At 44.5% G+C, this 13,702-nt stretch overlaps 3 protein-coding genes across 9 annotated transcripts in view; 2 read left to right on the forward strand and 1 right to left on the reverse strand.

Annotated features, from left to right (window-relative positions):
- The window catches only part of LOC108131696 (uncharacterized), a 41,377-nt gene extending 39,121 nt beyond the window's left edge, over positions 1-2,256 (forward strand). For all 4 annotated transcript variants that reach the window (XM_017250717.3, XM_017250716.3, XM_070278515.1 and 1 more), the window contains one exon: positions 1,364-2,256. In XM_017250717.3, the coding sequence (XP_017106206.2) occupies positions 1,364-2,054 (691 nt within the window). In that variant the 3' untranslated portion in view covers positions 2,055-2,256. The remainder of the gene's footprint in view (positions 1-1,363) is intronic.
- Positions 2,257-3,079: 823 nt separating this feature from the next.
- trpl (transient receptor potential-like) lies at positions 3,080-13,470 on the reverse strand. Of its 4 annotated transcripts, none has more exons than XM_017250822.3 (14): positions 13,341-13,470; positions 10,938-11,090; positions 10,468-10,613; positions 7,932-8,169; positions 6,839-6,981; positions 6,404-6,776; positions 6,112-6,346; positions 5,575-5,848; positions 5,059-5,451; positions 4,804-4,999; positions 4,585-4,749; positions 4,310-4,529; positions 3,915-4,251; positions 3,080-3,859 (listed from the first exon to the last, which is right to left on the reverse strand). In XM_017250822.3, the coding sequence occupies exons 2-14, from the start codon at positions 10,965-10,967 to the stop codon at positions 3,229-3,231; spliced, it is 3,381 nt and encodes a 1,126-aa protein (XP_017106311.2). In that variant the 5' UTR covers positions 10,968-11,090; positions 13,341-13,470; the 3' UTR covers positions 3,080-3,228. The 4 variants fall into 4 exon arrangements, with proteins under 4 accessions (XP_017106311.2, XP_017106313.2, XP_017106309.2 ...); XM_017250824.3 differs by having other exon boundaries at positions 10,938-11,114; XM_017250820.3 differs by having other exon boundaries at positions 13,224-13,470.
- On the forward strand, positions 8,536-9,672 carry LOC108131772 (uncharacterized). The gene is made up of 2 exons (XM_017250825.3): positions 8,536-8,816; positions 8,870-9,672. Exons 1-2 carry the CDS (start codon positions 8,762-8,764, stop codon positions 9,211-9,213), a joined length of 399 nt encoding a protein of 132 aa, XP_017106314.1. The 5' UTR covers positions 8,536-8,761; the 3' UTR covers positions 9,214-9,672.
- Positions 13,471-13,702: the final 232 nt, after the last annotated feature.

Consider the following 13,702-nt stretch of genomic DNA (forward strand, 5'->3'; position numbering starts at 1 on the left):
GTCCGCCCATGGCCCCTGCCCCTGCACCTGCCACTTGGCTCGTCATTTTCTGCCAGATTGCCGAGGGCATCGCTTCTGGTGATGGTTTCCTTCGCCTCGCTCTTTTTTGAGCGCACATTTTGAGGATTTTATTTAATAAAAAAGCAGCCAGCAAGAGCAGCAGCCGCATCTGGTAATTAATTTTGACAGTGAACCTGTGCACGCGTCGCGGGGTGCCCTCCGGCGGTTAACAGCACCAGCAGCAGTAGCGCCAGGAGCAGGACCATAAGCAGTAGTCGAAGGACCTGCCACCCTCCTCTTCAGTTTCAGTTTCGTTTTCAGTTTCAGCCTTGTCTGTAATTAATTGTAAGCCGAGCAGCGCACTCAGTCGCAATGAATCGGGTCAATTAATCTCAACCGAATGCTCCAACCACGCCCCATCCTTTAGCTTTCGAGGTCCCTGTTCCCCTACTGTTGAGGTCCTGTGGAGTTCCCGTCTTAAGCAAACAATAATATATAAGTCTGTTCACACACGTGATGTTGTCGTTATTGATCGACTGGATCTATTCCATTGGCAAACAGGAAGAGAAGGCTTGAACACACAAGCTGCCAGGTCCTTTGAATGCACTTGGGAAAACAATGTTCCTCATTGTTTCAAATATGAATATTAATTATGAATATTTAATGGAACTGGATCCTCTTAGTTTCGCATCAAATCAAAATCATTATACCCTCATAGGAAGAGTATAAACCAACCATGTCTAGTGATGTCCTGGCACTTTGCTTAGCCAATCGCTTCTCGAGTGCATTCGGGGCGAGTGTTTGCCTAGCCAAGAGGACAAAATCCCGGAAGACTGCTGGCCAAGTTCAATAAATGTTCGGAAAATTGATTTGACAGAGAGTGAACCACTTGGGAAAGAGTCTGCTTTCGGCCAACGAGCTTTCCCAGGGGACTACTGCAATTTGGCCGGAATGCTCGTTCGTTGCAATTCAAAAGGTATTTGGATTGTCAATCGGGTACGATTTGTCAGTTTCGAAATTTCCAACGGAGTGTATTTGAGTTTGCCCAGAATTCAAATGAGCTTAAGGATTTCGAGATTTAAGAAGGATTCAAGAAACGGTAGGAATTTAAGGAGATTTCCAGATAACCAACCCACAACTGAGTGTCTAAATATAACGCATACGCCATGTTTGCCTCCTAGGCACACGTCTGTCTTCCGTTTTATGCCTTATTGATTGATCCTGTACATGACAGCTATTTCCTTTTTACTGCCTGAGGTCCTGCTTTGGGGTTTGCTTTTTATGCCTAATTGATTTGTTTTACGGTCAGCCGTGGCATAAATATTTATCGTCCATCTTGATGTATCTTTGTTTTTTTTTGCAGTAACTGCCCGCATGGCACCCCCTCGCGTGTTCCGCTGATAGCCAGCTCCATGGGTGCGCCCCAGGATTCTGGGGGCGTTGGAAGCACCTCCACCACTTACAACCGCCACACGCTGCAGCCGCTGAGCCGCAAGACCCTTCTGCTAACCCGCCGCTGCCAGAGGCATGCCACTGGAACTCTGTACGACAGCACGGCCAACAACACGGAGACCTCCGACGACGACGGGGAGTACATGCAACATGGCAGCGAGCAGTTTGTGCTAAAGAAGCTCCGACACCACGGCGGACCGGAGGAGGAGTCTCGCCGCCGGCGAAGGGGGGACACAGACGGCGAGGGGGAGGACTCCGAGGAGGACGAGGACGAAGAGCCGGAGCAGCAGGTGCCCATCAGCCTAGTGCTGCTCATCCTCATGTGCTACATCTGCGTGGGCACCGTGATCTTCGCCCTCTGGGAGGACTGGTCCTTGGTGGACGGCGCCTACTTCTGCTTCGTGACGCTCTCAACAATCGGCTATGGGGACTTTGTGCCGGCCCGGAGCTTCAACGGTCCGGAGCTGCAGCTGTACGCCTGCTGCGCCTACCTCCTCCTGGGCCTCGTACTGGTGGCCATGTCCTTCAGCATCCTGGAGACACAGCTGATGTGGAAGTGCAAGAGGATTGCCGTGCGACTGAAGCTGACCCGCACGGATTGATAGTATACTCTGAACACAATCGCAAACGCAAAGCTTATAGCCTAGACTAAGTTACAGTGTACTATGTAATTAGAAACCAAAAACTAGCCCATCTCTGTGTATATTTGTCTGCCTAGCGAAATACATGTAATAGCGAGGGACAAGTGCTCGTACGTTGTCTGGAATTCAAATGAATTTGTGTAAATAAACTGAACTTTTGGAATTTTGGAAATTGTTCTACTATTTGGGTAATTGGTGGCAAGGCATGACTGAAATTTATACCCCAGTATCAGTATCGAATTCGTTGCGTGTCCTGGCCAAGGTCTTTGGGTTCATCAGGTTGAATTATGTGTAACCTAATCACATTAACATAACTTATTGCCCAGCTGCCATAAAGCGAGGCAAAGGGAAAATGTCATTTATATATTTATCCTAATACCCCGTCTCCCCAAATGAAGCTGGAATAATAAGCATAATACCTGCGTTTATCCCTCGTGGAGTGTCAGCCCAAAAGCATCAAGTTTCACGAAAAAATACAGAAGCACACACACTCTGAGGAGTCCCACCAAGGACCTCGCACACGTCCTGAAACTTTGAAGAACGTTCATCATCCTTCCGAGGCATTGGGCGCATACAAAGTGAGCTTAGAGTGGCGCATAAATTTCAAAGTGCCACGCGTCATCAAAATCAAATGCCAGCCGCAGTCGAGCCACCGCGTGACCCACTTTCCACCACAAAGTCACAGTGCCAGCACCAGATCCTTCGGTGGAATGTTGAGCGGCAAAATGATGTAGCTCAAAATCAATTGATATGACATCAAATTGAATTTATAATTTCTTGCCGCTTGTTTGTGTTTTTGTGTCTCAATTGGCTTTGATGCTTCCGGCTTTTGACTTTCCGCACGCATTCCCCAAAAATGTTTTTCTTTTTTCAAAAATGGTGAACCCCGAAGGGTCCATCAAGTCTAGGGATGCTTCATTGGACATCCTACATATGTAAATGCCATTAAAGGTCCTTCAGGTCTTCTTTAAGAAAAACAGCTAAAATTTAATTTTCCTAAATAGTTTTATTCTTTTTCTTTGTACATATATGAATAAAGTTATAAGAATAAAGATTTTGTATTTTGTTTCTATTTTTGTTTGGAAGGACCTTTTACTTTGGATATTTATCACCCGTGTCCATGCCACAATCACATTTAGTTTCGATGTTTTGGCCGCTGGGGACTCGTACTGGCAATCGAGCTAATATCGGACACATTGTCCTTGGCCAAGGACCCTCTGGCCGTCGTCTCATCCAGATCTACCACATGGATGTCGAAATTGGAATGGCCAGATGGCACACCATGTGAGGTACGACTATTGCCTTGAACTCGACCCTCTACGGAAAAGGGTGTATGGCTGGATTTATAGGGAGGTGGTGCCGGAGCCAAGGGGGCTGCCTTCTTCAAAGGACCAGGATTAGAAGGAGGAGCAGGAGTTGAATCAGTCACCAGTTTGCTGGGACACAAAGGCAGCTCCCTCTGTCTGGCCAACTGGCTTATCGATGATCCTGGAGTAGGCCCTGGCGTGGGAGCCGGTGATGCTTTCCTGCTGACTTTCAGCTCAGGAGCTGTCAAGGATCTCCCATTGTTCAAGGCCATGGCCCGGGCAGGTACGGACTTAATGGGTGGCCGCCAGATGGTCTTGATCTTGGGTGTCTCATTGTGGGAGATTTCATCACTTATTTGATTCAACAAATCCAGCAGAGTGCTGGTCTTCTCGTCCTCGAATTCAATGCGGATGGGTGACTCCCGACCGGAAGGACAATTAGGATTCAGCATTATGAGTCTGTGGAGAACATGGAACTTGTATTAATTAAAATTATTACAAAGGTTGGTCTTACCTCTTGGCCTCTTCAATGGCTCTGCCCAGATTCTGCAGGCTTTTCCTCTCGTTTTGAGTGCATCGTCCTATCTGAGAGTCCTGGGCGGCTTTCAAGACCACATTCCACTTGTGGGCAGTGGATTGCAGGAGAACAGTTTTGGCCACTCGTTGGAATCGCTCCTTGGCGGTCTCCTTGGCCGGCTTGGAGGGTATGGACTCCACCTTGATCTCCCTCATATCACCCAGACCGTTGACATTTCCAAAGGCATCGGTCTCGCAACTAGACTGAACCGGTGCCACCTGGAAGCCCTTCATTAGACGTCGCTCCCAGACCTTGATGCGACGAGGTCTTCGTTCTGGTAGGTAAATAGTTTTCAATATTTTACCTTTAGTTTTCTGGAGCAGAATACTTACGTTTATCCTTCTTGTTGGCCGAGGAGACATCCATGCCGCTGTTCTCGAAAATCTCTAGCATTTCATAGCGCATTGTGTTTATTTCGCTCTTCACTTCGTTGATATCGTCCTCGGATACAGGATTATTCTCGAACTTGCGATGCATGGCGGCCACATATCGCCAGACCAGAGAACGCATAATATTATCGTATTTGCTGTACTCCTCCTGCTCCTGTCGCTTCTGAAAATGGGATAAGTATCTAATAGGATGAGGAAGTCTTCAGCAGAAAACTCACCTTAGAGCGCTGACGATCGATGGCCTTGCTAGACTTGCGGAACATCCTGATCAGCCATTTAACCGACGGCAGGACATTGAAAGGAGGCGGTAGAGTAGCACTATCCTCAAAGAAACTCATCCACAACTTGGTGCGAGCGAATTTCCACTCAGTGTCTGAGTGCTCCTGCAAAGGAACATTATTATTTTGAGTATAAGGTCAAAGTTCGTGTTAACTTACATCAATCATGGCATACGAATTCGACATCATGGCAATCAGTAGGTTGAGGAGAACAATCACGTTGATGACGCTGTACGAGCCGAACATGAGCAGTCCCCAAAATCGCGTATACGACTTGATGCCACTGAGCTCGAAGTCATCCAGGCCGACCATTCCGAAGCTGGCCCAAAACAGCGACTGCGAGGACTCGAAAAGGCTAAAAACATTGAACAATTAGCGTGATGAGTGGATAATTGGACTAGTGACTGGACTTACTTGCCAAAGCGACGCCATTTCATGCAGGAGTCGCCGTGGTTGCCCCAATCGGCCTCCCCGCCTGGCAGGACATAACACTTGCTCTTCTCCAGCGCCGCAAAGTACCACAGGAGCTGGTTGAGACCGCAGGCGAAGGCGAATAACACTAACGTGTAGATGAAGAAGAACTTCACAATGTCAATGACCATTCGGCCCAGCGAGATCTGCAGAGGTCCCAGGTGCGGATTGATGCTGAACATGTGGACCAATTTCAAGGCCGAGAAAACATTGGCCGCCGCAAAGAGGCCTTCGGCAATCAGTTGAGGATCAAAGTCGTGCCACTTTTCTCGGGGTATATACGCCATCTGGGGGTCTCTGGATATTTCCGTGGCCTGTTGGATGTAGGCAAAGGCTCTGGAATAGAGAACAATGAGGCTTAAATGGTCTTTCTCGTTTAAAAGGCTTAATAAGCCCTCCTTTTCATCTCGATGTCACCGAGAATAACTAAGCATAATATCCTAGATTTAGGGGACTCACCTCAGACACATGACACTCACATAGAGACTGTTGCGTAGAAAGTCGATAAAATTCCACATGTTGCGTAAATAGTTCTTCATGCCGACGGCAAATATCTCCTGGACCTCCTCCCACATGAAGCCAATCACGTAAAGGACGACGAGGAGCTCTAGCTTGGTGGGTGCCTGGCCACGTTGTCGCAGCTCCTGCTCGGCCAGCTCCTTTTTCATCCTGTCCGTGCCGAAGATGCGGACAAAGTCATCATCCGCCCGTTGCGAGACCAGAATTAGAATGACTGCGAAAGTAAATAGAGATGAGTGGAGGCATGGGGTTTCCAGGTAATGCCAAGTCACAGGTAAATAAATCTTGGCCAAAAATAGCCGTAAAGTGTTGACTTGTTTGCTGACATTTCCTGAACTTTTGCGTTGAAAAGCCAGGGCTTCAGTCTTTAAAGGATATGTGCCTGTCGATTGAATCTCAGGCTAGGATTTCTAGCTTTCCTATTATTTCAAACTCATATTGTTTGTGACTGCAGTCCTTCGGATACAGGATACTCACATAGGAAAAACAAATAGGAGGAGGCATGTATCAGAAATTTCATAAAGGGCTTGCGCATCAGCTGCCCCGTGCGGCAGTTTGGGGCACACATGTAGATAAGGCAGTAGAGTGGGAACAGGACCGCCACCTGGCCGATGCACAGGGCCTTGTCCACAATGCTCTTGCGCCGGAAACCGGGGAGACCCTCGTACCAAATCGATGAGAGTAATTGTTGAATATTCGAGTGGGCAACGAACTGCAAACAAGAGAGAAAGAATTATTGGCTTCAGGGGAAATTTGCCTGGCAAATTACCTTCTTCTGTTTGTAGGATATGGCCTGGACCAGTCGTGTCAGGCTCATTCTGTCTCCCGGCTCATAGCTCGACATTTGCGGGTCATAGTTCAGGATAATGGCCAGTTCGTTGGAGGTCCTTGTCTGATCTAAAAGATCCACCGCAAACTTTTGGCACTGTCGCCGCAAGTCCATGTACTCTGCTTTGCACTCCTGCTCGGTCAAAGCCAGGTTCCTTAATTCCCAGGACAACTGGAAGGCCGTCAGGATCGGGTCATTAGAGGTCAAGCAGATCAGCGAAGGACTGCACAGAGCCCGGTAAATGTTGACTCTGGAAAGGGAGTGCCTCAGCGAGTCCTCGGCCATTAAACGCATGCACTCCTCACAACCGCAACTGCAATAGAAATTGTATTTTGAAGTTTTATCCATAATATTTGTTTCAGCGAAAGGACCTACCGTATATCATGTGGCACGGGCACTGCTGCCCCGCGATCCAAGAGTATACGTAATATTTCAAAGTTGTTTTTGTGGGCAGCCAGCATCAGGGGCGTGATATCCGGAGCAAACATGGCCGTGTTTATATCCACCTTTTGCCAACTCTGAGGGGGAAAATATAAATGTAATTGAAATATTCGAATTTGTACTGTTCTTGGAAATCAACTTGAAATAAGTAGCTATAATATTGCCGAATATATCGATTTGCCATCATGACCCCATACTCCCTGCTGGAAAATCTCGGAGCTTGACCCTCCCTGAAGGACATCCGAAAAAATACTTGAAAAAACCACTGGCTGGGAACCCCACTCAAATCCTGGCTGTCTTCATCATTTGTAGATGTTATTAAGCCTGCTAAACGTTTTATTGCATATGCGCTACAATAGTAATTTTCACGCTCCAACAGCGCCCAATGGCTGCCTAATGAAGCGTGCCAGTGTGCATAAATATGAGCGGTGTCTGGCCCGGCTGGAGTATCTGGGGAGGCGGAGTGCCGACCGACGACTTTATTTGCAATAAACGTAAACCGGAGATACAGGAGCAAAAGGAGCACAGACGGATCAGCAGGAGCTGGATGTGGCGGGGCAAGGGCACTGGCCGCTTATCGCACACTCCCAATCACTCGAGCCTTGAGACACTCGGGCTGCGTGTACGTGCCCGATGGCGACGCTGATCCCGAAGGATGGGTCATGGCATCCAGCTCAGCACTCGAACACCCAAAAGCCCCTCACACGGAAACTGATTAAAATCGTGTTAGCTTCAACTTACCGGGGCCTAAGCCAATGGGACGGTAACCGCAAATTAGCTGAGCACAGCAGACAGAGACACAGAGAAATATAATTTATTTGTAGGTCAGAGCCAGAAAAAAATGTTACTAATTATGCTGCACTATGGCTCAAAGAAAAATATTTATAGCATACTTATAGTCTCCTTTTTGGTCCTTAATGCTCATGAAATTCAGTAAAAATAAACCTTTCCAAACCATCTTGTAAGGAAAATTCGTTTGGCATATTTTAAATTTCTTTCCCTGTATAAAGAGGAAAGGAAAACTTACGTAGGGCTCACCCTCCTTGTAGATGAGCTCCTCGTGCTCGAGGAGCAGCTCGACCGCCTCCACGAACTCCGCATTGATGGCATGGAGCAGGGCGTCCTTTGTCTCCACACCCATGATGACGAGCAGCTCTACCATCTCCAGGTTCTCGTTGTCTATCGCCAGGGTGAGGGCCCGCCGACCCAGGGGGTCCATGCAGTTGATGTTGATGTGCTGGTGGCGCAGCGCCTTCTGCAGAATCCTGCAAGGGAATTATGTCGTCGCAATTATTGGAATTTTCTTAATAAAAGACATGGCCACCAAGCAGGGGACTCGTTGTTAATTTAAGCAAATTTTCGCTGCAGAAAAAGGACGAAATTACTTTTGCTTTTCTTCATCATCGATTCGCGATGCCCGCAGTCAAAAGTTGGTCGAAAAGTTTCTAATTACGTGAAGAGGCCAACAAAAAACTTTGCCAATCAATCGAGTGCCAACTAAGGAAACGAAAATCGTTTCGTTTTCAGGGCTGACACAAAAACGAAGAAGAAATCAGAGGGGTATTACCTTATTTTTTTTTTTTTTACCAACACTGCTGTTTAAATCTAGTTGCCTTGGCTGGTCAACTGTCACAATTACTAACCATCTGCCGACTAAAAAAGACGAAAACTTTCAGTTAATGATCGTTCGTCAACATAAATTGTTGTACAAAATTCAAAGAAGAAAAGGACTAAGCTTTTACGACGCGATTACAGTGATATCACACCCATAAAACCCATCCACATTTGGCGATTAAATTATTTGTAACACCAATAATCATCCTCGATCCCGGCGATTTTTGAGAAACTCGATTCGAAATGGAAGTCGCCGAGGGTCAAGGCTTGGTCATCAAAATGGCCCAAAAGAACAAGGGTGAGTCGGTCGCGCCAGGATCGATTTACATCTAAACATGATACACTTTCCAGAGACTCAAACGGTGAAGATAGTGGCCGGCGGAGGAATGGCTCCCAATTGGTTCCATGCGGCGGCGTATACGGCTCCCGGTGGTCCATTCACAGGCCATCCACTAGCCCCAGGACCACCAACTATGCAACACCAACCCATATCCTGCCAATTCTACATGGACAGGGAGGAGCAACTCTACCGGCGCGCCTGCCAGATGAAGGGCATCCGGGTGGAGCGATTGAACGAAATTCGCGAAGAGGAGGACGACTCTGTCGGCTCCGAGGAGGAACCTTCGAAGGGCATCTACCGCTATACGTTAGACGAGATGAAAAGCTACAATCCATATCGTTTTATCAACTTTTAAGATATGTCTCGGAATCATCACCACAATATCTAAGACCCTTAGTGTAAACAAAACAACAGTACCTTCCACCATAGCAAACATAACATTATCCCTAATGTCGCATCGCCTGTTTGGGAAAACTAGAATAGTATTCCTTAGTGACGTCCCTAGAACTTATAGAATTAGCGCTTGTGCAAGGATTAGCTTCTATAGCCTATATAGAGTATACCTCATAAGATGCTCAGCCGACTTGACACTTGGCACACGGAACATATGCATGCCTCCATCAAACAATTACAGGAACCACAATCAGTACAACAGGAACAGCCTGAACAGGATTCAAAAATGGACACCGATTGTTTGCTACCACTTTCACAACCGGCACATATATTATTAGCAACACAACTCTCCGTACAATCGAATCAAGTATTCGTGAAATGTATTCTTATTCAAAACAATAAAAAATTGTTCATAAATGGACGCCAGCCTTGTCGACCAACTTTTTTAGTACCTACTTTATATAGAAAAATATTATATTATTTATTATTTTTTTTAAGCTTATTTAGGTTTTTTTGAAGTATATTCATATACTTCAAGTAATTGAATTTTCTCCTAACAATATTAAACCAAATTTGTTGAATTTTTTCATGCACCTTCTCGTATATTCATTGCCAAAAAAAACGCGAAATTAATTGTGCATTTATTAAAGTAAAGCTGTAAACGAGCGGAAAGTAACACAAATGGGAATGTGAGATGTGGAGCCCTCATATTGCTTATTAAGTGGCTTGTAAGACACCAGTTAGGCAACCATTCTGGGGCCTCAGGCGATGGTGGGTGACTGTGCAAATAAATGAAACCACCCAGCATGATGGTGCCACCGCCGAACAACCCAAAACACACCAAAGGTGCGTCCCGAAGGGATTTATGTTACCCGTGTGGCCCAGCCCAGTCAACACCTGGGTTTGCCCTGACAGAGGGCTGACAACCAACGAAACTTGGATACCTCTTAAGGAAAATGGGGATTTTTGATAATTTTAAATTATTTTAAATGTTTAAATCGAAGAAGATATTGAAGTTTTATAACAGAAAGGTATGAAATCTATAAATTCTTGTTTGATAATATAACAAAATTATAATCCTCATAGTGTATCCTGTAACTAAACGTCGTTGTCTTTGGGAATTAAGCTTGGGACTCTTGTGTATTTCTCCCCTATCAAGACCCTATATCCTTCATCCTTTTTAAGGTATTTGGAGGCAGAAAAAAACGGCACTCACCTGCGCACATTCGGCATGTCTCCCCGCTCCACAGCCAGCAGGAACTTTTTCTCCTCGAGCAGCAAAGGTTGTGGTAATCCCAGTGGCACACAGCACCCGCCCACCGTTTTGGGGGCGTTGGCGGAGTTGTTGCCTCCAGACGATATCTGGCATATTTAAAAAAAAAAACAGAAGGGGGAGGCAGTGGTGAGTTGCATGTATGTGGGTGTTTATGGCGGGGAATTCGTGAGAGCGACGGAATTGCAAATAAATAAAAAATAAACATACAAGAAAATTAAGTGCAAAGTGGCGGTGTTTGGATCCGGATCCGGATATGGATCTTGGCCGATTGTCGGGCTTCCATTTAAATGGCAGGGCACTCAAGCTAAGTATCTACTGGCAACTTTAAGAGGCAACTGGCTGCTAATATGCAAATGTGTCTTCTTGATTATATTTTGTTCGGTTTAAGCCATTTTGGGGCTCTTACTTACGCCTGTCGGCAGCTTTTTTTTGCGACCCATGCTGGTTTTTAGTGTCTTTGTTTTCTATTTTACAATTCACTTAACAAAAAGCCGAGCACAATTAATATTCCATGTACAGTCCAGTTTGGAACTCCCTCAAAACTTTGGCTCCATGTCAAAGAGCTTAAAATAAACACGCACAAAAAACTACAGAATATACATATTATTTATATACACAATGGCTAAGCCAAAAAAGTCCGATACTAAGCCCGGCCAAATGCAACTTTCAAGTTGAATTTTGCATTTATTACGCAGTCTGGACGGAGTGTGTGCGTTGGTTTTTGTCTTAGTTTATGGTTTCTGGTTTCCGGCGTGCAAAAAAGTCAAAAGTTTCCATTTAAGCTGTTTATAATGTTTTTTGTTGGCCAAGCCAGGCTAAACCCTTTTTAAGTGGCAACTGCATTTGGTGGACTTAACTTTTGGGCAATTTTTGACTTGATTAGAGACCGAAAAATGCACATAATCGCGACTTTTCGAACTCGCGTCGAATGCAATACTAAAACATATATATTATTTTCGCGAAAACACACACGAATTATTAATGGCCAATTGGGGGGTTTTAATTCCATCACTTGTTCTGTTTTGATTCAAATTTTCTCGTTCTCATTGCGCAAATAATTCGGTTGCATTTCCCTAACTTGCCACAGCTGTAGTTTTAATGATACTTTGTGATTTTTGTTTTGATTGTTTACATCACCAGTCTTCTATATTTAATATTTTTTCCAACTCTTTGTTCGGCAATAGTTCCTTTCTCCCCCGATAGCCAGTAGCCCCTTTTTTTGATAATTTTAATAATACTTATTTTGGTCTTTTCTCTCTGCTCGTGTGAACAATGCCAAATGAATATTTAAGACTGTTATTTTTTTTCTGGTTTTCAGTACCAAGCGAGTACCAATCGGTAATCCGCTGGGGGAAAAAACTATATCCCGTCTACATGCTTTTGCTTTAAAATGGCTTTATGCGGACGGGGATACGGATGTGGATGCTGCAGATGCATTTAAAAGTGTTTGCGACTGGCCGTAAAAAATGCAAACGCTTTGCATATTCGGGGGGGAAAGTATAAAAAAAACCGCCAGAGATCCCATTGAGGGGGCTGTGTGTCACACACAAAAAACACTTCCGGGTGAGCTGGCGATTGTGGCCATTGTAGCCTCCTCCGGCGGCTGATGGCGCATTGTTTAATTAACTTAAGGGGTTATATACAGTTGTGATATATGAAAAAATCGATTTTTTTTTTATTGCATATTCTTTAAGTATATTCTATTGGGAAAACTCTCACTAAAATTCATAACGATCGGAGCATTAGAACCGAAGCTGTAGCTATTTCTAGCGCACTATCTGCATATAAAACTTAAACAACCTTGAAACTTTAAACGCGATTATCTCAGAATCTTTTTTTGGGGAAATTACCTTTGCGGTGGACACGATTACTAAAAAACTACTTATCCGATCAACACCAAATTTTGATCACTTATTTATTATGATATTAGCTAGTCCGTGAACGAGGGATTTTCAATTTTTTTGAAAACTACTTTTTTAAAGCACAAAAAACGAAAATCTTATACCTTGAAAAAGTACATTTTTTGTTAAAAACGTCGCCATTTTTTTTTTAATCAAAATTTTTACAAATCCCTCGTTCACGGACTAGACAATACAATATACTAACTAAACTTTTTTGAATTTTGGATTTCGGATGAACCGTTTTCGAGAAATCATGTCCACCGCAAGACACCATCGAAAAAAGACGATCCGGGAATTCGGCTATAACATTTTTGTTATGTAATATTTTTTTATGAAAAAATTTAGTGAAGTACCCAGAAACATGTACTAAACAACGTCGTTAAAACATTTTTCATAAATATTTTCTATGGTGTCAAAAAAAAATCGATAAAAATCCATATATTTGCGCGGTACAACTGTATATAACCCCTTAATAGAAATATAAGTGTCTGGCGTTTGTTGCTTAACAGGTAAATGTTAACTCGTTCATAAAAATGTCACAATAAATTCGCTTTTATCAGCCACAGTTACAAACTGATGGAAGCAATATTTGTGCATAAATTTATAGCACTTATGGCCGGCAGCCATCACACAATCTGGTGGAGTAGACTTCATTAAACAACTTTAATTCTGGACATTTTGGGGAGAGTGTTAGAACGAAAACTTTGAAAGCACAATGGACCATTGGACCAGTATATAACCACATTATTCAGTTGGCTTATGGTCTGCACTTAAGCCACTTTACCGAATACGTACTTCTTGCATTCCGGCGCATAGAAACGTGTGCAATTGTTCAACTCGCTGGCACAATGGACGTTGAAATTTCATGTGACCGGCTTAGTTGAAGGGACTAAGAATTTGAATTTTATATACGTTTTAACAATTGCCTGGCACAACCCGTACGGAACAACTTATATGTATTGTATTCGCCGAGGCAATCCACAAGATACAACCGCAATATCCGCGCTGGTTAGAACGTGTGCCACCTGCGAAATTTAAACGCTGCCACTGCCACGCAGAAATATATACCTTTCCCGAGGGCCGCGCGGCGTTGTGGCTAATTTAATTAGACTAAAACGTCAAATATTTGTCAGCCAGCTAGCCAGGGTGGCCAGCTCATAGATACGCCCGGAGGTTGTCCATACAAGCGACCGCCCTTACCACATACCTATATAGTTTGTATAAAAAAAATATATATTTACGACTGGGGTGTTATGAATTGAAGAAATGACCGG

Source organism: Drosophila bipectinata, chromosome 2R, assembly GCF_030179905.1.
Source record: "Drosophila bipectinata strain 14024-0381.07 chromosome 2R, DbipHiC1v2, whole genome shotgun sequence".
In the NCBI taxonomy this organism is placed as follows: Eukaryota; Metazoa; Arthropoda; class Insecta; order Diptera; family Drosophilidae; genus Drosophila; species Drosophila bipectinata.